We start from the raw sequence: 24,107 nt of genomic DNA, 5'->3' as shown, positions 1-24,107 counted from the left end.
AACCTCCTTTACTCCACAGAACAACCCCAGCTTCTCCAATCTAACATTAGCTACAATCCTTCATCCCTGGATCCATTCTGGTAAATCTCCTGTGCATCCCTCAAAGATCCTCGCATCTCTCCTAAAGTGCGGAGACCGGAACTGGATGCAATACTTTAGTTGTGGCCTAACTAGAGCTTTATGAAGGTTCAACATAACTTCATCAACATCCTGTCAGGGTATGGGGTGGGGGTTGGTTGGTGATTACCATTAACCAGAAACCTAACTGGACTAGCCAAATAAATACTGACCATACAAGATCAGGTCAGAGGTTGGGATTCCTGTGATGAGTAACTCATCTCCTGACTCTCCAAAGCCTGTCCACCATCTACAAGGCACAAGTCAGGAGTGTGATGGAACATATCACCGTTCCTTCATTATTGCTGGGTCAAAATCCTGGAACTCCCTCCCTAATAGCACAAGGACTGAAGCAGTTCAAGAAGGTGGCTTACTACCACCTTCTCAAGGGCAATTGGGGATGGACAATAAATGTCAGAGATGCTCATACCCATGAATAAAAAAAGGCGAGTGGCAGAAATGCATTTAAAGGGAGTAAAGTTAAGTACATGAAGTACTTACTTAGATAAGTTTTGTTGTATGAGAAAAGGTTGAGTAGGTTAGGCCTGTACTCATTGGAGTTTAGAGGTGATCTTATTGAAAGATAAAAGATTCTGAGGGGACCTGGCAGGGTGGGTGCTAGGATGCTGTTTTCCTTTCTGGGGGAGCCTAGAACTAGGGGTCACAGTTTATAAATAAGAGGTCTCCCATTTAAGTCAGAGATGAGGAAGAATTTCTTCTCTGAGGGTCATTAGTATGAGGAACTCTCCCCCAGCGAGGAGTGAATGCTGGGCCATTGAATGTATTCAAGGCGGAGTTGGACAATTTTTGATCGACAAGGGAGTGAAGGGTTATGGGGTTGAAGGGGTGCGCAGGAAAGTAGCAATGAGGCCACAATTCATATCAACCATGATCTTAGTGAGTGACAGAGCAAGCTTGAGGGGCGGAATAGTCTACTCCTGCTCCTACTTCTTATGTTCTTAGGATCTTATGAAGGAGAATGAAATAGAAGGATTTGTTGGTAGGGTTGAAATAAAGCAAGATGGGAAGAAGCTCGTGTGGAACACGCTGACATAGACCAATTGGACCGAATGATCTGTTTCAGGTTTGAAAGATTCTATGTAACAACATATCATAGATCTGTGTCAGCTTTTCCCAGCTATTGATCAGCTTCCATTGATTTTCTAGTTTAACATATATGCTTTTACAGCCAGCTCAAAGGAGAGAGAAATAAGCTTCAATCCATCTGTCTGAGAAAGAATACAAACCCAGGTCCTGAAAAAAATAGGCTGCTGCTGTTCTTTTCCCCACCTATTGAACTATAATGAACATTTGCCAGAGATAGAAATAATCAGTGTGTCTGACACCAGCAAACACATATTAGGTTGGAGATAATACGCAACAAGTACAAGTGATAAAGGAACCTACGTATGTGTGTGTGTGTTTGCACGTGTGAGAGTGTGTGTGCATGTGTGTTTGGACGGGTGTGCATGTGTGAGAGTGCGTGTGCATGTGTGTTTGCACGGGTGTGCATGTGTGCGAGTGTGTGCATGTGTGTTTGCACGTGTGTGCATGTGTGAGAGTGTGTGTGTGCGTGTGTGTGTTTGCACATGTGTGAGTGTGTGTGTGCGTATATACGTGTGTGTGCGCGTGTGTGTATGTCATAGAGGTCTACAGCACAGAAAAAGACCCTTTGGCCCATCGAGTCTGCGCCGGTCAAACAAGTACTTAACTATTTTAATCCCATTTTCCAGCATTAGGCCTATAGCCTTGTATGCCATGGCATCGCAAGTGCACATCCAAATACTTCTTAAATGTTAAGAGGGTATCTGCCTCTACCACCCTTTCAGGTAGTGAGTTCCAGATTCCCACCACCTTCTGGGTGAAAAAATTCTTCCTCACATTCCCTCTAAACCTCCTGCCCCTTACATTAAATCTATGCCCCCTGGTTATTGATCCCTCCACCAAGGGGAAAAGTTCCTTCCTGTCTACCCTATCTATGCCCCTCATAATTTTATACACCTCAATCATGTCCCTCCTCAATCTCCTCTGCTCCAGGGAAAATAACCCCAGTCTATCCAATCTCTCCTCATAACTAAAACTCTCCAGCCCAGGCAACATCCTGGTAAATCTCCTCTGCACTCACATCCTTCCTATAATGCAGATTCCAGAACTGCACGCAATACTCTAGCTGTGGCCTAACCAGCGTTTTATACAGTTCCAGTATAACCTCCCTGCTCTTATATTCCATGCCTCAGCTAATAAAGACAAGTATCCCATATGCCTTCTTAACCACCTTATCTACCTGTCCCGCTACCTTAAGGGAACAGTGGACATGCACACCAAGGTCCCTCTGCTCCTCGGTACTTCCCAGGGTCCCACCATTCATCGTGTATTCTCGTGCCTTCTTTGTCTTGCCCAAGTGCATCACCTCACACTTATCCAGATTAAATTCCATTTGCCACTGATCAGCCCATCTGACCAGCCCGTTTATATCCTCCTCACTATTTGCCACCCCGCCAATTTTCGTGTCATCCACGAACTTACTGATCAACCCTCCTACATTTAAGTCTAAATCATTCTTATATACCACAAACAGCAAGAGACCCAACACCGATCCCTGTGGAACCCCACTGGACACAGGCATCCAGTCACAAAAACACCTCTCGACCATCACCCTCTGCTTCCTGCCACTCAGCCAATTCTGAATCCAATTTGCCAAATTGCCTTGGATCCCATGGGCTCTTACCTTCATTATCAGTCTCCCATGCGGGACCTTATCAAAAGCCTTGCTGAAGTCTAAGTAGACTACGTCAAATCCATTGCCCTCATCTACACACCTGGTCATCTCTTCAAAAAATTCAATCAAATTGGTCAGACATGACCTCCCTTTAATGTGTGCTTATATGTGTGTGTGCGCGTGAGTGTGTGGGCGCATCTGTGCACGTGTGTGTGTGTGTGTGAGAGAGAGTGTGTGTATGTGTGCATGCGCATGTGTGTGTGCTTGTATGTGTGTGAGAGAGTGTGTGTATGTGTGCTTATATGTGTGCGTGAGAGTGTGTATGTGAGTGTATATATGTGTGCGGGCGCATGTATTCGTGTGTGTTTGTTTGTGCGTGTATGTGTGTGCGTGTGTAATATAAATGCATATATATTATAAATCTTTTACTTATAGGAAACAGGCAACAGTATTTGTCAACAAGAGAAGTGCAAATTAAGCCGAAGTGTGCAGCTGAGGGCTGCAGTACAAGTAACATATCAATGACACGAGGTTGTATTGAGTCACAGGTAGCTCTGACTAATACATTGTGTTGTTTACTCAGTGTGGATCCCACAGCAGGGAACTGATACAGATTAATACAACCATAATTGCCGTTAGAGAAACACTGAGTCACTAATGGGAAGACGAGTAGTCTACCATCTGCACCTTTGGGAAGGGAATAGGGAGCCTGATTCTGTTATCCCAGGTCTTTAATTTAATGTTGTGCCAAACCAGATCTCAGGCAGCTGCTGCTGGGCTTCTTGCTGAAGGGGAATGAAAGGCTCACAAGAAGTCTGACGGCTTTTTGGGGGGCTGGCAAAAGGGGTTATTTTAACTCCAATAGAAACAGGAAGTGTTGGAAATGCTCGGCACATCTAGCGGCATCTGTGCAGAGAGATACAGAGGTCAGTGACCTCTTGCAGAACTAGTGCAGATCGTGGACCTGTAGCGTTGACTCTGTTTCTCTCTCCACAGATGCTGCCTGGCCTGCTGAGTATCTCCAGCATTTTCTGTTTATATTTCAGATTTCCACCATCTGCAGTACTTTGCTCTCCTATTATATGCTTCATGCTGAGCATTTGTAAGTGTGGTGAGTTTCAATTTAGAATGAGAAAATATTTATCACTCAATGCAAAGTGTAATTTTTCTGTTCACAAAGGCCACTTGTGTGGATAGAAACAGCGCACGATTACATATGAATAGGTTGGCGCTAATTTACTGGAAGGTTTTGCCATTTTTAAACTTGGAAGTGAAACCAGGAGTCATGCGCCAATAGAACATGTCATTGTTAGTTCAAGAAATTCTTATGTGTGCATTGGATTGTTGCTTGCTGTGCTTGTGAAGGCCAACTTTTTTGGATGTTGCTGTCTGGATATTGCATAGGGCCAGGTTCAAAGAAACTGAGCTGGTTGTATAATATGAACGACCAAGTTGTGTGTAACTGTCTGACAAAGCTGTGGTTGTAAAATGCATCATACTGAAACCTGAGCTTTCGATGGGCTTTATAAATGGAGGCACAGAGTATAAAAGCCAAGAAGTTTTGATCCTTGCAGCCGGGGTGGGGAAGGGTGGTGGGGGGGTGGGGGTGCGGCCTATGGGTAAGATACCAATGGCAAGGCGACAGGCCTGTCATCCCCAGTCCTCCCACCTGATTTGTTTGCCCCACCCCATCTCCCAGCATGCCCTGTGAAGTCCCGTAAAATTCCAGCCACTTCGAGAAGCGTGGTCAGTAAAATAATATCGCATCACATTGTGATGAAGATGCTCCGTGGATGTTTTTTTCCTGCCGGGGACCAAGACAAGTCTGTCTATGGCTGTAGATGTTGTTCACCCTTCCAATACTGACAGGTTCCTTCACATCCCTGACCTTTCTTTGGCAAAGCTCTCTGGGATATTGAACCTGGGCCATGTGTGGTGTTGGCTTGTACCTTTCCTCCATTAGATTGGACTCAATCATCAGGCCTTTTGTTGCACTGGTAAAGATTCAACAAACGTGGGACCCTTCCCCCAGCCCCACAGCACCGCCACCTCCCCCACCCCCCCCAACCATTTCAAGCTGATTGCTAACTGTCTGCCTTTTTTTATCCCCACCAACAATATTTTCTCCAAACTGTGTGGAAGAAGGGGCTAAAACAAAGGGCAGAAGCGCTCCAGATTTGCACTAAGTGCAGTAGCAAGCGGGTGAAACGATGTTTTTCCTGCCGGCCGTGATGGCGAGTTTTCACGCTGTATCGTCCCAAACCCGCCACATTACTTATGCATTCCCATGAAACAAGCATTTCAATGGCAGGCGGGCTCTCATTCACCCACTATGCCATCACCTCACTGCTTCATCACGCCGGGCGCTATATTTAAAGTCCAGCCACGCGCACACCTCGCAGTGTTTCCAGCCCACGACTATCGCAGGGAAGATGTCCACGAAAGGCAAAAAACCTCAGCCCCCAGGTTAAATGACGCGTCACTGGAATGCCATGTGGACGCTATGGAGGCCAACTGTGATGTCCTCTAGTCCCCGCTCTGGCTGCAGGATGGGCAGTGGCATCACCAATCCAGCATGGCAGGTGTGGCAGTGGTGGTCAGTGCCAATGCTGCACAGAAGAGATTGGCCATCCAATGCAGATAGAGGACGAATGATCTCATCCGTGCAGCAAGGGTATGGCAACCATCTCATCACTCTAAACTCATACACTCAAGCCCATCGCACATTCACTGGCATCTCACTCACTGCCAGCTCAAGGGACATCACCACTCACTCTCTCACACACACCCTCACATCTCCATCTGGCCTCATCTCCTCTGGAGACTGCCCCCTCAGCCCTCACCATCTTGAGGCCACTTGCACAGATCAACACACACCCTGGGTTACCCTCTTTCCCCAGTACAGGCCTCATCCTGCAGCCCCTTCCCTTACCTGAGGCCATTTCTTCCCCTTCCCCAAACAAGCCCTAGCCCTGCAGCTGTTGAAAAGCCACCCACATATGGCTGATCTGGTAGGTAGCGACCTGCTCATGAGCCTCCCTAAAAGTTATGTGGTGCTGCCTATGAGGCCTGGTGCTAATGACTTCGAGTGCTGACTGCAGCAAGGTAGGCAGACAAACGAGGTGCATGTCACTTACGTGCTGTTATGAAACACGTCGGCGTGTTTTCCCACCAACATGGGCGGACGATCCAGCGGGTGGAGTGGGGGGGATGAGTCCGACGGGCTGGCCTTTTATGATATGCTGATATATTACAGCGAGGTGCACGATGTCCGTGATGGCAGGAAACACGGCCGCCATCAGCGGGCAGAGCGGACGATCACAAGCTGCTTTCGCGCCCCCTTGAAACCGATTGTGCCATATTGTCCGCCGACGCCACTGAACATGCCCAACGTCAGCGGGCACTGAAAATCCCGGTCAAGGGGTTTTATTTTCCTTTCAGGACCTTGATATTAAACTCTCTATGCCTGGGCTCGGCAATCTTAATAACACGAAGAGCCATTTTCAAAATGCAATCAAAAATGCAATATCGTAAGAGCCGCAGTGCAGTTACTCATATCATGAAAAACAGGACAGGGCTTCACTTTTGGATTTCTGTGCAACATCTTTTCACTGACGCTCATAAACATACATGAATTAATATCATTGAAAGCAGTCATTTGATTGCCAAAAACATTTTAAAGGTTTTTTTAAACAAAAAAGTTGTTAAATGAATAACACTTTCACACAAGTACAATGTTCATAAGCATTTAAGAAAATGAAACAAGCCACTTAATTGCCATCAATATCTGTGGGTGATAAGCAATGGCACATGATGTCATTTTGCTTAGAAATACAGTACAACTGTAATTCATCATGATTTTTGATCCCTGGGTGTTTTGATAGAATTTCGTATTTTTATGATTAAACCTGTCACAAGTGCTAGCTGTTATGTGTTAAAATATCCATCGGCAAGGAGATTTTCAGATGCCTGATGCTCTTTTTAATCAGGAACACATTTCAATAACTATTTTCGAAATATAAATAACGAGTGAAAATGGATTGAGGCCAGCAGTTGCACATGAGTCCTTAATGAGTCTCAGGCTGCCGACCCCTGGCCTGGGCTGATGGTTTATGTCTAAATTTTAAGAGTCTTATGCCAAATGAGTTTAGATTCCCACATACTGACAACCGGGAGGGTGTTTGAAGCTGCCTACAGCACAAACTGCCCGCAAACTGGCAATCTGAGGAGGAGGGCTGCATGGAATTTTAGTAGGGGTGCTCGATTCGTTTGATGTTCTTGCTAAAAAGTACACCTTTGAAGGCACAAAGGAGAGAGCTTTACTCTGCAACTGACCCAACTAAGAGCAGAGAGTGCCATTGCACAACCTTCATCCTCCCAATCAAATGGAAAGAATAAAACCATGACTACGGCTGGTTCCTGTAAAGTTAACACGTTGCACCTTCGACTGCTTTGTACAGGTAGGGACCTCCTTGAGTCACAGCAAGCCAACAACATGACCCTGCTGTCAGTTCCTGGCAGCTCAGTCTGCACTGCCCGTAAAGTGTCAAGACCAAACAGTCAAAGAGGCCTGTGGCTAATGTCATGTCTTCATGTCGTATAGTGAGCAAGCCACCGTTGGCCTTTAAATTGACTAATTTTATGCATTTATAGAGATGTGAGACACCTGAATATAATCTGACCTGGCTTTTCATTTTATTACCAAATAATGTTAAATTTCATAAATATGAAACAATACTTATTTATTCCCGTTACACTCCCACTGGAACTTGCCCCAGATATCTAAGCTGAAAGTTGGTGTTGATCGATAAATGAGGGTGTTTCTCTTTGATTTTTATATTTTTAATGCCAGTGATAAATCAATAATTAAAATCAACCATTTGATTGTTAATTTGAGTGTATTAGATTCCTTGTATTACTTTCGATGTTAATGGGTTGACTGATGCTTTATTGGTTCTTTACGGTACAGGGTCTGTAGTTGCCTATCCTATGTTTTATTTGGCACACTTTTAATCCAAGGACAGGAATTCAACTGTTTAAATACAATGGCTTTGGAGTGTGTGCCTTTTCCCTTCATGCCTAAACCCTGTAGCCCATGCTGGAATACCTCGCCCAGAGGCTCATTATATGTCAGCCTGGACACCAAACTGTCGGTGAGGTATTCCACCAGGGGAATGTTACAGATCAGCCAGGCTCTGTCCCCAGCCAACATTTGCATCCAGAAGTTCACTTGCCAGCAGTGGGCGCTATGTAGCCATCAGAAACATGACCGTAATGAAACCTGGAATGAGAGAGGCCTTGCAGGATACAAAAAACATTCCAGTAATAGCTGTAAGTCAGGAGGTGAAAGGGAGAAGGGACCTTGGTGAAATTACAATCACTAGTGAAGCAGCACTGAGCAAACTGATGGCGCCGCGGGCTGACAAGTCTCCGGGTGCTGATGGGCTTCATCCTAGGGTCTTAACAGAGGTGGCTAATGAGGTAGTAGATGCATCAGTGTTCATTTTCCAAAATTCCCTAGATTCCGGAAAGGTTCCATCAGACTGAAAAGTAGCAAATATAAACCCTCTTTTCAAGAATGCAGAGAAGGGAGGCAGAAACAGGAAACTATAGGCCAGTTAGCCTGACCTCTGTCATGGGGAAGGTGTTAAAATCGATCATTAAGGAGGTTATAGCTGGGCACTTAGAGAAGCTCAAGGTAAGCGTTGTGAAAGGGAAATCATGTTTAATCAGTTTACTGGAGTTCTTTGAAGGAGTAACATGCGCTGTGGTTAAAGGAGAGCCTGTAGATGTACTATACTTGGATTTCCAGAAGGCATTTGATGAGGTGCCACATCAAAGGTTGTTGTGGAAAATTAAAGCGCATGGTGTAGGGGGTAACATATTAGCCTGGATAGAAGATTGGCTGGCTGACAGGAAGCAGAGAGTATGCATGAAAGGGTTTTTATCTGACTGGCAGGATGTGACGAGTGGAGTCCCACAGGGGTCTGTGCTGGGGCCTCAACATTTTACAACTTATATCAATGACTTAGATGAGGGGAGTGAAGGCATGATAGCTAAATTTGCAGATGACACAAAGATAGGTAGGAAAGTATGTTGTGAAAAGGACATAAGGTAACAGATGGCTATAGACAGGTTGAGTGAGTGAGCCAAAATCTGGCAGTTGGAGTATAATGTGGGAAAATGTGAAGTTGTTCACTTTGGCAGGAAGAATAAAAAAAATAAGTATTACTTAAACAGAGAACAGCTGCAGAATTCCGAAGTGCAGAGACATCTAGGTGTTCTAGTGCATGAGTCACAAAAAGTTAGTATGCAGGTACAGCAAGTAATTAAGAAGGCTAATGGAATGCTTTCCTTTATTACAAAAGAAATTGAACAAAAAAGTAGGAATTTTATTCTTCAGTTATACAGGGCATTGGTGAGACCTCACCTCAAATACTATGTGCAGTTTTGACCTCTTTATTTAAGGAAGGATGTAAATGCATTGGAAGCGGTTCAGAGGAGGTTTACTGGATTCATATCCGGAATGAGCGGGTTGTCTTATGAGGAAAAGTTGGACAGACTAGGCTTGTATCCAGTGGAGTTTAGAAGAGTGAGGGGTGACTTGATTGAAGTATATAAGATCGTAAACGGTATTGACAAGGTGGACGTCAAAAGGATGTTTCCTGTTGTGGGTGAGTCCAGAACTAGGGGGCACTGTTTTAAAATTAAGGGTTTCCGTTTTAGGACTGAGATGAGGAGAATTTTTTTTTTCCCTGAGGGTTGTGCGACTTTGGAACTCTGCCTCAGAAGGCGGTGGAGGCGGGGTCATTGAATATTTTTAAGGTAGATTCTTGTTAGGCAAGGGTATCAAAGGTTACCAGGGGTAGATGGGAATGTGGAATTCAAAACGCAAGCAGATCAGCCATGATCTTTATTGGATGGCAGAGCAGGCTTGAGGGGCCGAATGGCCTACTTCTGCTCCTATTCCACATGTTCGTAAGCTCATACAACTCTTAATTGATTCAAGCCCTTGCCAGAGTTATTCTGAAGGCACTCTGCTTTGAAGAAATGTAACACATTCTGTGCAAATTGTGTATAGGGTGATGGAGAGTGATAAAAAGCCAGTAATCTCATCAAGCAATTCAACATCTATGATAACATCGTGCAGTGTGTTTATTGTATTGGTTGAAGATAGCTGACAGGTCGCCAAGATAGGATTACGGCCTTGAACTGATGACAGGGTATATACTGTATTAAATATTCATACTGCCAATTCACTCAGGGTCTAGTGATTTCTGATCTTATTAGAACTTTTCAGTCAAATTCTAGCCTGGTTACTAACAGCTCGTTATGTACATAATCATTGCATATTAAAGGGAGGCTCATAAAGCAGGTCTAAATATATGCAAAGAGGTGATTATTGCCATTAGCTCCTATAAGTGTTCTTATGTTATGTTCTAATTAAATATATATATATTTTGTGGAAATTTAGGAGAGGACTTTATCTTCAAGAATTTTTATTTTTAATATTTTTTTTTAACTGGTGGAAGTTTTAACTAAATTCTGAACGCATATAGGAGGAGTTTTCCATTAGAGTGTACCAGCAGTGATCTGCTGAGGGGGAAACTAGTAGCCCATTGTGTTGACTAACGAGCGTTGTATAGCAGCGGCATTTTGACTGCCTTAATCCTGAGGAGGCCTCACGTTGTGGGAGAGATCATGAGAGAACCATCAACACATCAGTGTGAATTCCTTTGACGGCATTTTAGCCCAGCGAGGTGCCCACGCATTTTAGACTGGTCTGTGTTAGAATAGCAGACAGAGGAATTTTACACAAACATATTACTGTGTAGGTTATACTAATACACAAAATGCATCTGATCACCAGAGCGGAGCTTTCCAGGTTTTGTTTGTTGTTTGTCCACAGGTATAGTACAGTTCATCACTGACAATGTAATCTCTGCTCTGGGGTACTAATTGCCCTTATTGGCGATACTCACCCATCACTGCACCCATGGTCCCACCCTTCCCCCACCCATTCTTTTCCTCCCCCTCCTCCCTTCCTTTCCCTTCCCTTGTGACATTATTGTTTTTCATTTGCAGCAAAAGAGCTCAGATCAAAATAATTGATGATGAGGAATATGAAAAAAACAAGAGTTTCTTCATTGAGCTGATGGACCCCCGCATGGTGGATATGAGTTCACAGAAAGGTGGAGTACTCGCCCAGAATGAGCCACTGCTGAAGACCCTCCTCTCTCCTTCCTTCTTTCCCTTTCTCTTATTTCCCCCTCCCCCTCTCTCTTTGTCTTGTTTGACTGCTTGATTCCCAAGAGATATTTAACACTGCTGCACTCTCGCAGTCAGATCTGTCACATGCCGCCCATTTCGACCTTGGTGTATTAGTGAGCTGCCCAGCTGACCCACCCATCACCGTTTCAATAACCTGCCAACTCTGAGCCTTTTTTAAATGACAACCATGCTTTTTCCTGTTGCCAACAGCTTACAGTCTCTTGTGCCCATTGTAGAAAGTGCGGCCCATGAGCATGTGTCAGTGTGCTGGTCCAACTTTGGTCCCTGCAAGCTGAATAATATGACCCCTTGATATAAATAAACATATACCTGAGCTGGTTCAAGCTGAACAGTGCTGCATGGGTGACAGGGGAGAACCATCATGTATTTGCACTGTTCAAATCATGGTATTCAGTTTTGGCGAGGGGTAGGGTATGTACAGCCCAACACTATGGTTGTTGCATTGCTGGACTGTCAGCAGCCAGAAAGAAATAGCTATTTGCAGCCTTGGCAGGAGGAGGCTAGCAGCATCTCTGGAGATGGTGCGTTTTGCCTCTGCTGGCAGGAACACCACATTTAAACTGGAGTGTTGTCCCAAAGGCCCAGACCACCTCCACTGGCAGCATTGCACTGTAAAGAAGGCACAACGACCTTGACGTACCAGCAATGAAATCAAGATGGTGCTTCCCTGTGTTCAATAAACATAGGATGCCAAGAAGCGTGCAGTGTCCTGGAAACAGAAAGGCTTCTTGGCCATGCCACGGCTGAGGGAATCCCAGGCAAAAGGAATTGCAGCCCAAAATTAACTTTTCATCCTGCAGAGAGCCACCGAATTTGAAATATTAAAACATCACACCATTTCTTCAAATTCCAGATCAAATAACTGAAGGGGAGGGTTACTTTGATAAGGCGCTTGAGGGGAGGCTAGTGCTCTGCTGTGTGAGTGGTGCATACTGCCCTTAGCTCGCAGTACCTGGGCTGCACTGTTTATTCCAAAAGCTGGAGCAGGCAGGTACAGGGGCATGTATCCTAACCCCATCTTGCCTGAGAGCACACTCTGATGGTACTATGACAACGCAGTGCTTTGCTGCAGCATTTTCCAAGTCGTTCTCAGCACAATAACTCAATCTTGAGACCTGACGGCCTCACAGACCAACATGAGCTGTCGGCAAATTAAACACACACAAAGCAGGATTTCCTTCACCTCTAGCGCAAGGGATTAGGGGTGGCAGCAGGAAGGGACATGATAGCACAGTGCAGTTGTAAACCTGGTCTAATGCCTGGACTAATAATCCAGAGGATATTGAATTCAAATCTCATCATGAAAGTTTGAGAATTGGAATTCAGTTTTAAAAATAAAGACTCTGTTAAACCTTGCTGGTTCACTAACTTTGGGAAGAATACATGACCCAATCTGGCCTCGATGTGACTCCAGCCCCATACAACGTGGTTGACTTTTAACAGATCTATGCAGTGGTCTAGCAAGCTGATCACCAACCACACATGAGTTGACACTGAAACTCTGAGATATGGTTGAATTCAGACTGCAATTTGACTGGCCTGTATAAACGTACCAGGGCAAGTGTGCTGGCATTAAATGTCTCATTTATGGGGTGATGGTGGTATAGTGGTAATGTCACTGAATTAGGAATTCAGAGGCTCAGGCCACGCTCTGGAGACAGGGATTCAAATCCCACCATGGCAGCTGGTGGGTTGGTTTAAATTCAAATTAATAAATCTGGAAGATAGCAATATTTCAACTTTCATTGATTGTAGTGAAAACCCATCTGGTTCACTAATCCCCTTGAGGGAAGGAAATCTGCCATCCTTACCTGGTCTGGCCTACATGTGACTCCAGACCCACAGCAATGTGGTTGACTCTTGACTGCCCTCTGAAATGACCTAGCAAGCCTCTCAGTTCAGACACGATGAAGCATGGGCAACAAAGGCTGAACTCGATACTGATGCCCACATCCCATGAAAATTTTTTTAAAAACCCTTCCCTTTCAAAAGACTTTGGCCAGTCCCTGCACTACTTTTAGACTGCACAATAACAACCACACTTAACACGTTAGAAGCACCTTCTTCACCTGCCTTGACTGACTGAACCAGGTATTCACCAGGCAGGAATGCAGTGACAAGGACGTCCAAATAAAAACTGCCCAAAAGGGAAAAAAAACAGTAAAAACCGGGAAATAAGAACACTGGTCCGAACTGGTTTTGTATACCTTAAAAATAGGACACCAGCATAAACTGGGAAATAAGAGTTCTGGTCTGAGCTGTTTTTTGCGTCCTGGGTGCGGACTTATTTTTGCTTTCCCCATCGGCTTGAGTTGGGATTTAAGTTGGCTTCAGAATAAAGCTACTCAGAGTTGGACGCTTGAAGGGTTTGGCAGGTTATATGACTGGAACTTTGTCATCTCTTTACCAGCACTTGATGTAATTAAGAGTTGGGGGTGGGGGGAGGGAGTGTGTGGGGGAGGGGGGGTGGAGTGTGGAGGGATGAATGGGGAAGAAGGCCTAAATTTAGCTTTAATATGTTCTACTAATAAACCAAGAGAATGGTGACATGTGACACCAATCTGGGTGTGCTGCAGGCCGCCTCCCACTAACCGTCAAGCAAGTTTACAAAAAATAAAAAATCGCATGTGCGACTGCAGTGGTTTTGTAGCAACCCATTGTACATTTTCTTTCTTATATCCTTACAGGAAAGCCATAAGCGTTAAAATAAATGATGATGAGGAATACGAAAAGCAAGAACATTTCTTCATTGTGCTTGGTGAACCGAAATGGATGAAACGAGGAATATCAGGTGTGAGATCCTGAGATGTAACGGCTTTTTGAGAAAATCTATCATTTTTCCTCCTGTATTCCCGCTCTCACCCTGTTTCGGTCATCTACGCCTAGTGCTTTTTTTGTTTCTCTCCAAGACAACGTGCACTGTATTGCCTCAGCCTGGTCTATTATTTTGTACTTCTTGCCTCATTGCCACAAGGGCATGAGGCCTCTTCTTTATTCCTGTGAGCCAAACTCCAGAGGTCCTGAGGCAATGCACATGTCTCCATTTTCCTGTGATCAGCTTAATTCTGTTGCTCTTTTATTCGTCATTACTTTATTTTAAGAAAATTTAAGATTAGCATCTTTCCAGCCAGTCAGCCGTACATGTCCATCACTGAGGAGACAGCATCCCCTCGATTTGAGCAGCTAAGGATGTTCTTCAAGCTGTTTTTTTAATCAGTGTTCAATGGGATTGAGAAAGGGGGTTAACTCCAATAGAATCCCAGGGACCTTGCAACAACCACATCCATTTTATTTTCTTAAACTGACTGCAACTACTTGCATAGTTTCAAGGTAATAAATACTGGCCTTGCCAGTGACACTCACATCCCATGAATGAATAACAAGAAAATAACCCAACTTTAAATGACTGTGCTCATCATGACAGTAGTATTTTTTTGTTCCATTTTCCCCTACCTTGTCTCGCAAACCTTCCATTCTCTCTCTCCTGTGGAGAGGCTCGAGAAGCTGGGATTGTTCTCTCTAGAGCAGAGAAGATTATGGGGCAATTAATTGAGTGGTCCAAAGTTAAGAGGGGATTTGATCAGGTAGATAGGGTGAAACTGTTAACCCTGGCAGGTTTTAAGGTAATTGGCAAAGGAACCAGAGAGAAGGCCCAGAGAAATGTTTCTACACGGCGCTTAGTTGTGATCTGGAATGTCCAACCTGAAAGGGCGATGGATATTGGCTTTCAAAAGAAAATTGGATACTTGAATACTTGAAGGGTAAAATTTACAGGGCTATGGGGAAAGAGCAGGTGAAGTGGGAGTCATTGGATTGCTCTTTCAAAGAGGCAGCACTGACACGCTCATACTGTGCTCTCCCGTCAAGACTGACCAGGCAGGGACCACATTACTAATCACAGAATAAGGAAAATGTTCCATGGAATCTGATCTTTTAATGCAGAAGTAATGAAATTGCCTTCAAAGAAGTGGAGAGCTGAAGTACCGGTTGGAGTGTTATAGGCCGTTCATTATGATGGATCCTTAACTGTTGTTACCCATAGACTTCAAGCTGTGATCATTCAGATCCTGACTGAACGATTCTTTCATGCTGTACGATCCTGTGATTCCAGGTTCTGACCCATGTCAGGGTAAGCAGCTTCCCCAAGAGACGTTCAAGTGCCCTTACAACAGGGCCTGATCTTGACTTGTCTAATCCACACAAAAGGGACACTAGTAAAAGAGCAGCAATGCTAAGTGGCAAATCGGAATGATTTCGCTCTGTTCCTTTGATGTTTATAGCTTGCTACTGTGGTGTGAGGCTGTCATGAACTTTGGGAACGAGAGGCTTAACCCAAGATTAACAGCAAATGATCAGTCAAAAACAGTAAAGCATGCAAAAGAATTCAAAACTTTAACCAAATTTGTCAAAATAGCCTTGACTAATAATGTTTGTTGAGCAGAATTGGTTTGGAGCTATTGAGGCCTAGCAAGAGATTACAATATAGAGCAAGGGGTCACAGTATAGTGTGAGGGGTCACAGTATAGTGTGAAGGGTCATGAAATAGTGTGAGGGGTATCAGGATAGTGCCAGGTGTCACAGTATAGAGTAAGGGGTCACAGAATAGTGTGAGGGTCACTGTATAGTGCGAAGGTCACTGAATAGTGTGAGGTGTTAAAGTATAGTGTGAGGGGTCACAGGATAGTATGGGGGTCACAGTATAGTGCGAGGGGTCATAGAATATGTGAAGGGTCACAGAATAGTGTGAGGGGTCACAATAGTATGAAGGGTCACAGTAGAGTGTGGGGGAGGGTCATAGTATAGTGTGAGGGGTCACAGAATAGTGCAAGGGGTTACAGAATACTGTAAGGGGTCACAATACAGTGTAAAGGGTCACAGAATAGTGCAAGGGTTCACAATGTAGTGTGAGATGGCACAGAATAGTGTGAGGGGTCACAGAATAGTTATGAGGGGTCACAGTGTGTGAGGGGGTCACAGAATAGTTATGAAGGGTCACAATAGCTACGAGGGGTCACATTATAGTGTGTGGGGTCACAGTGTAATGTGAGGGTCACAGTATAGTGGCACATGTTTGATTCAAAACAGTTTGAAAATCATGACAATGGCCATGAATGACTCATCACAATGAGTGGTCCTGCCTCACACCGCATCTTTTCAGTTACTTCTCCACTTCTTCGAAGACAACTTACTTACGTCTGGATTAAAAGATCAGGTTGCACACAGTATTTGACATTTTAAAAATTCATTCATGGGATGTGGGCGTCGCTGGCTAGGCCAGCATTCGTTGCCCACTCCTAACTGTCCTTGAGAAGGTGGTGGTGAGCTGTCTTCTTGAACCGATGCGGTCCATGTGGTGTAGGTACACCCACAGTGCTGTTAGGAAGAGAGCTCCAGAATTTTAACCCAGCAACAGTGAAGGAACAGCGATATATTTCTAAGTCAGGATGGTGAGTGGCTTGGAGGGGAACTTCTAGGTGGTGGTTTTCCCATGTGTCTACTGCCCTTGTCCTTCTAGATAGCCACAGTTGTGAATGGTGGTGGACAATTAAACATCTCACTGGAGGAGGAGGAGGCTCCACAAATACTTCCATCCTCCGTGATGAGGGAGCCCAGCACATTAGTGCAAAAGATAAGGCTGAAGCATTTGCAACAATCTTCAGCCAGAGGTAACAACTGGATGATCCATCTCAGCCTCGTCCAGAGTTCCCAGCAGCACAGATGCCAGTCTTCAGCCAATTTCATTCACTCCACTAGATATCAAGAAACAGCTGAAGGCACTGGATACTACAAAAGGCTATGGGCCCTGACAATATTCCGGCAAAAGTACCGAAGACTCGTGCTCCAGAACTTGCCGCACCCCTAGCCAAGCTGTTCCAGTACAGCTACAACACTGGAATCTACCCGGCTATGTGGAAAATTGCCCAAGTATGCCCTGTACACAAAAAACAAGACAAATCCAACCCGGCCAACTACCACCCTATCAGTCCACTGTCATCAGTAAGGTGATGAAAGGGGCCATCAAAAGTGCTATCAAGTAGCACTTGCTTAGCAATAACCTGCTCACTGATGCTCAGTTTGGGTTCCGCCAGGGCCACTCGGCTCTGGACCTCATTACAGCCTTGGTTCAAACATGGACAAAAGAGCTGAACTCCAGAGGTGAGTTGAGAGTGACTGCCCTTGACATTAAGGCAGCATTTGACTGAATGTGGCAACAAGGAGCCCCAGCAAAACTGGAGTCAATGGGAATCAGGGGGAAAACTCTCCACTGGTTGGAGTCATACCTAGCACAAAGGAAGATGGTTGTGGTTTTTGGAGGTCAGTCATCTCAGCTCTAGGACATCACCGCAGGAGTTCCTCAGGGTAGTGTCCTCAACCCAACCACCTTCAGCTGCTTCACAATGACCTTCCTTCCATCGTAAAGTCATAAATGGGGATGTTCGCTGATGATTGCACAATGTTCAGCATCATTTGCAACTCCTCAGATACTGAAGCAGTCCATGTCCAAATGCAGCAAGACCTGGACAATATCCAGGCTTGGGCTGACAAGTGGCAAGTAACATTGGCACCACACAAGTGTCAGACAATGACCATCTCCAACAAGAGAGGATCAAACTGTTGCCTCTTGACATTCAATGGCATTACCATGGCTGAATCCCCCACTATCAATATCCTGCGGGTTACCATTGACCAGAAACTGAACTAGACTAGCCATATAAATACTGTGGCTACAAGAGTAGGTCAGAGGCTAGAAATCTTGCAGCGAGTAATTCACCTTCTGACTCCCCAAAGCCTGTCCACCATCTACAAGGCATAAGTCAGGTGTACAATGGAATTCTCTCCACTTGCCTGGATGAGTGCAGCTCCCACAACACTCAAGAAGCTAGACACCATCCAGGACAAAGCAACCCACTTGATTAGCACCTCATCCATAAACATTCACTCCCTCCACCACCGATGCATAGTGACAGTAGTTTGTACCATTTACAAGATGCACTGCAGGAATTCGCCAAGGCTCCTTAGACAGCACCTTCCAAACCCACGACCGCTACCACCTAGAAGGACAAGGGCAGCAGATGAACACCACCATCTGGAAGTTCCCCTCCAAGCCACTCACCATCCTGACTTGGAAATATACCGCCGTTCCTTCACTGTTGCTGGGTCAAAATCCTGGAATTCCTTCCCTAACAGCACTGTGGGTGTACCTACACCACATGGACTGTAGCGGTTCAAGAAGGCAGCTTACCACCACCTTCTCAAAGGCAATTAGGGATGGGCAATAAACGCTGGCCTAGCCAGCGACGCCTACAAGCCATGAATGAATAAAAAAAGTAGTAGTGGTCGTGGGCTTGGAAGATGCTGTCTAAGGAGCCATCTGTGATCATTAATTTTGACTTCACCCCACACTAGCGTTGCTGGGATAGCATAGTGCGTGGGTTGTCTCGAAAGTTTGAAAATAGAAACCAGGCAGCCAGAGCCCAGTTTTAAATGAACACATTTTATTCCAGTTCTTTGTGTCTTACAACAGGGCAGAATTCGCTATTGAAATTATTAATAATTTCCGTTGAATATTTGTGGCTGTTTAATAAAGCACTCAACAATATTAAACTCCCATGTAATATTTTGTCTAATCAAATGCAGTTTACTTTTTAAAAGATGAACATGCTAAATGAGCTATTTAAACAATTTCAATTGGTGGCTTTCAAATTTCAAATAATTTTCCTTTCCTGCCCCACCTCAGTAAATAAAAAGCTGTAACTTTCTAGTCCAGGGTTCAGTCAGGTGTCGTTTTTCAGCTAATGTAATGCTGAATAATAATCATGAAGGGGATGCTGTCTCTTTAAATACACTTTCATTTTTGCTTGTGACAGTGCTGTCATCAGTTGTGTGCACCTCTTCACATTTGTTTGCTCTCCCGTTCTGTTGCTGTCCTGCCTGTTGAATGACAAGAATGTGTTGTATCTTGGTTTGGTTAAAGAAGCATGCCAGAAAAGCTCTGAGACTCACCATGGCAGAAATTACCAACAAAGTGGAGGCTCTGCAGGTTTGACGGAGCAACAGTATCATTCTCGTGATCTACACAAACCGGATTCAGTAACCGTGTAAAAAATGCAGTTTGCACAGTGTTTCCCCTCCCCCAGATCCTTTCACCTTCTCAGGAGCTTTGCATCTCTCAGTTGCTCTGGCAATACAAAGGTTACATAATAAAAAAAAACTGAGATGAAGGAGTCACTAACCTTTGATATGCAATGCTGTTTATGCATATTGCAAAAAATTAAAAAGCAGTGTCGAAAGTATTCAGTACGAGCACTGCGACTTGGTTCACTTTTGATGGCATTTAGAATGGGAGAAAGTAACACACTGGGGAATGCTTTGGGAGGTTGGAATCTTATAAGCCAAGACCTGAGCACCATTAATTCCTGAAAAAGTCCATCCAATGTGCCTTTTGTGCATTTATTCTCTTGAATGTGATCTGGAGTTCTGAGTGCATGCAGTGTTGGGCCAGAAGTTTGGTTTGCTGCAGCTTCTTCCTTGGGTTAGGACATGATCAACAGCTGAGCCACTCCATGCCAAGAGCAGCTCATGAGCAAGTCAGCACATCCCCTTTCCAAAAAGAACAATTCTATTTAGATTTAGCACATCCTCTTTCCAAAGAGAACCACTTTATTCCAATTTAATTCAGATTTTATTTCAGATTTTATTCCGCTTCATGTAGCTACTTAAATTGCACTTCCAAACTTGATTTTTCCATTCTGTGATTTATAATTACTATTGGTTTGTTACATGCTTATAGCCGGTGCATGTATAAACGAATACAAGTTGTGGAATGTCACAGCAGGTATTTGATTCCTAGCAAATCCCTAACCCCTGATCTGCTGAGATCTTGCTTTCAACTGTACTTTTGTGATGAGGGCAGGCACCTCCTCGCTCAGGAAAGGGGAATGAGAGGAAAGGTAGTCATAAGATGGCTGCTGTTCCTCACCTCACAGCAGCTGACTCAACAGGCGTATAAACCAAAGGCTTGGAACAGACCATTTGCTCACCCCGTTGGTCACAAGAGTCACGTGACCAGCAGTGGTAGACAGCAATAAGTGAAAAACAGCAAAAGCAACATGATAAGATTAAACACTGCTAATACTAGGAGCCAAAGTATGAAGGGAACACGTTGGAGCTACACAGCAGGCCCATTAGCATTGGAAACAAGATAAGACAGATTAACATTTCAGATGCAGGCCCTTTGGAGTCTTGTCCAGAAAAGGAAAAGGTGGCTCAGTTGGACTGTCTACACACAAGCTGTCCTTTCTCTGCCTGGTGCACATTTACAGCATTTTCCGTTCTTAAAAAGAGAACTGAAAAATGAGCCACTTAATTGAGGAAAGTTACATATGGACAAGCAGGAAAAGTCCAGTCTAGCCTATAACACACTCACAATGACTGAAGTATCATGACTTGACACTTCCTATACTTCTCCTCCCTGGCATCCAGTCGCCTGGGAGAGGCAAAAAAAAAACACACGACAAAAAAAATGGTGGAAATCTAGAAAATTCCCTCACTAAACCCCTTAGGCAGTCCGGGAGATCACATTGATCCTGCAGACATTTTACCCCTGAGCGATTTGACTGAGTTAAATGTACCTAACTGAATTGTTTCAAGTTTACTGGGGTTTTAATTGTAGGCAAGTATATTTTAATTGGAACAAAAACAAGAAAATGCTGGAGAAGCTCAGCAGGTCTGACAGCATCTGTGGAGAGAGAAACAGAGTTAACGTTTCAAGTCTGTATGACCATTCTTCAGATATTTTAAATGGGGTGGATTTGATGGACCACTTAGTCTTTTTTATTCTCACATGCCACATACTTTGTAGCATATTAAATTTGTAGAGTGGCTTCCCTTTAAATTGAAGGACCCAATTAGATCATTTTGATTCCAGCTAATTGGATGAGCAAGCCTGAATTGCCCAATCAGCATACTCCCACTCTCCAGGTTACCTTGATTGAACAGTCAATCAAAGTTATTCAGATGATGGTTAACTAAATACAGGTCGTAGTATTTATTTTAAACTGTTATCGCACGATAAAGAAAAGGGTTTGAAACACTTTATTTTGTTGCTTTCTCCCTTTGTTTAAAAATGTGGCCAAAGGAGTTAAATAATTACCAAAATGGGATATACCCTGGAGAAGGAGTGCAGGAACTGGCTAGCCGTTTTACACTGTGTTGTTAGTCAAACTCCTGTTGCGTTTATTTTATTTTGGATTGTTAGAAATCCGGCCTGTGCACATTGAATTGAGTGGATACTGTTGACTCCGCATTGTTTTCTTTTTGGCTCATTACCTAATCCCTGTGTACAGCAAGCGGTTGCTACAAAAAAGCAATTCCTAGTGAAATAAGCAATATTAAGAAGACTATGCAGAAATGTGTTATTCGATATGGAACAGGGCCTTGGATTTGGTGTAGTATTCTGGAACATGAGATTCATATAGTGCAATGTTAGAAATTCAGATTCCACTAATGTTTATTTAATCCAATTGAAATTTGTGTCCCAAATTCCAGCATGCAGGATGACCGTTCTCCTTCGTCCTCAGTATGCAGGTAATCCTGATCTAGGCATATTATAACATGTGCGACCCTGTTCCCAATTGGCCCCAATTTCACAACTTGCATTTTGATACAGCTCTGTATCGCATTGTGCTCAATGGATTCAATTACTTTCAAGTACAGTGACTGTGAACTTGGATTAGCCAAAACCTGCTCCCTGTATCCTAACTTGCACCAAGTTCCATTCACCTTTCATGTCTGTGGGCATTGACCTACATTGGCTCCCTGTCCACCAAGGCCTTGAATTTAAAGTACTCATCCTTGTGTTCAAATCCCTCCATGGATTTAGCCTCTTCACCCCCACCCCCGCCAAATTTCTGTAACCTCACCCAGCCCTACAACCTTCTGAGAGCTTTGCATTTCTCCAACTCTGGCGTCTTCTGCATCGTCCCCACATCTTGGCTCTACCATTGGCAGTCATGCACCTTCATCCATGCAGGGCTCTAGGCACCAAGTTTTCTCTCATCCTGTAAGACACACTTTAAACCTACCTCTTTGGCCAAGCTTTTAGTTAATTGTCCTAATATCTCCTCCTTTGGCTCAGAGTAAGTTTTTGTCTGATTATGTCCCTGAGAAGCACCTTGGGGCTTTTTAACTAAAGGCGCTATATAAATGTAGAGTGGGAAACCACTCCCCCCAACCCCCTAAACCCAAAAGAATTTGGATTGGGCAGTTGAAATACATCATAAAAACCACCTCAAAGTAACCACGGACACATTCAGTGACCATCGTGACCTTGAGAATACAGGAGGGACCTTCTGAGATCTCATGCTACCAGTGGAAGATGGGGTGCAGTTGGATTGGAAAATCACACTGCCGCGAATTTTCTAACCAGTCCAGGTGTAAAATAAATGCCCTCTGCTTTATGCCTTGATCAGGATATAACCTAATTTTGCATAATGGCGCAAAATATATTTATTTTGATTAAAATTATTTATTTGTTCATTAAGAGTAAATGAATATATTTCTTACTGTTCCATATCCTTAAGGTGCTATTTGGGGTGTGCTAATAAAATACACTTTGATAGTCTGCAAAAGTTGCAAGAATAAAAACTGAATGATGTCAAACATTTCAAGCCAGAGAAATGAAAAAATGAAAGGAGCTGAGAGTCATTGCCAGCTGCACTTACCTCATCTGTTCCAAGCGAAAATGGAAGGCTGCTAATAATTGTAACTGAGATTTGATCCTTTCTCTCTTTTCCTTCTCTTTCTCCACAGCGCTCTTGTTGGCACAGGGTAAGCAGATTTTTCCTTGGTTTTTCTAATGTCATTCCTTTTTAACCCATTCTGCATGAATGTACATGAAGATCTGTTTTGGAGATGCAAGTTATGGCAGCAAAGTGACTTTAGTTTTACAAGACTAGAGTTTGTATTCTTTAGAAGTGGCTTTCACATGGGAATTATCATGAGCATGACCTTGAGAATACAGGAGGGACCTTCTGAGATCTCATGCTGCCAGTGAAAGATGGCGTGCAGTTGGATTGGAAAATCACACTGCCGCGAATTTTCTGATTGTGTTTGTCATGCAAGGGGTTCCACCATTGGCACGTAAGCTTGAAAAATGTACCCTCCCATTTCTTGGTAACACTCACAAGATTAGAAGAAAGAAATTAATGATAATAGATTTGGAAAGCGTCCAGTGATGTTCATCAGGATCTACCTCCTTTAGAGAAGAGAGCAGTGCGCTATTTGCTGCTGCCATGCTCATTCTGATTCAGCGGAGAGTAAGACAGTCCAGCCTTCTGTCATACACTGACATTTTTCTTCCTTCTTAAACTGAGATGGTGACAAGGCCGAGGTTGGAGGTCTGCAACACATGGTTCTGGAGTTGTATCCGGCTCATTAAGGTTCCGGAGTCGTATCCGGCTCGTTAAGGTTCCGGAGTCGTATCCGGCTCGTTAAGGTTCCGGAGTCGTATCCGGCTTGTTAAGGTTCCGGAGTCGTATCCGGCTCGTTAAGGTTCCGGAGTCGTATCCGGCTCGTTAAGGACTCATGTGCAGCTCCCGGCCTTGGTCAATTGAACATGTTTTTCAACTTGTCCGAAGAAACCCAACAGCAGAAATCGCATTAAAGTAAAAGTTACTTTTTTTTCCTGCTTTTTGCAACCGTCGTCTAACTTATGCCAATATAAATATGCCTGTCTCCTGTCTGTGTCTTGGTTTTCATTAGTATTGACATTGGAGTAACACCATTGCGACTCTGAAGATATTGCGTTTTTGACTAAATCTAAAGAATGCCTCTTGTTGTTAAGGTTGTCAGCCCCTGGCCTAGGCAATGGACTTAACAGCAGCTGCCAGTGGTATTCTGTGATCAGCTTCCACAAGCCAGGCTTCTATAGGTCAGAAGCTGAGAACAAAATAAAGGATAGACCATAGAAGGCCAGTTG

General features: G+C 44.1%; 1 protein-coding gene across 3 annotated transcripts in view; it reads left to right on the top strand.

The window, feature by feature from the left end:
* The window catches only part of slc8a3 (solute carrier family 8 member 3), a 514,840-nt gene that overhangs the window by 345,006 nt on the left and 145,727 nt on the right, over positions 1-24,107 (top strand). The window contains exons 2-4 of one of the 3 annotated variants that reach the window (XM_078563166.1): positions 10,922-11,028; positions 13,816-13,919; positions 22,940-22,957. In XM_078563166.1, the coding sequence (XP_078419292.1) occupies positions 13,901-13,919; positions 22,940-22,957 (37 nt within the window). In that variant the 5' untranslated portion in view covers positions 10,922-11,028; positions 13,816-13,900. The remainder of the gene's footprint in view (positions 1-10,921; positions 11,029-13,815; positions 13,920-22,939; positions 22,958-24,107) is intronic. The other 2 variants (XM_078563165.1, XM_078563167.1) reach the window with 2 other exon arrangements.

The sequence above is a fragment of the Cetorhinus maximus genome, chromosome 18 (assembly GCF_964194155.1).
Source record: "Cetorhinus maximus chromosome 18, sCetMax3.hap1.1, whole genome shotgun sequence".
NCBI classification, from domain to species: domain Eukaryota; kingdom Metazoa; phylum Chordata; class Chondrichthyes; order Lamniformes; family Cetorhinidae; genus Cetorhinus; species Cetorhinus maximus.
Note: the sequence above shows the minus strand (reverse complement) of the source record. Positions and strands in the feature narration are given on the sequence as shown.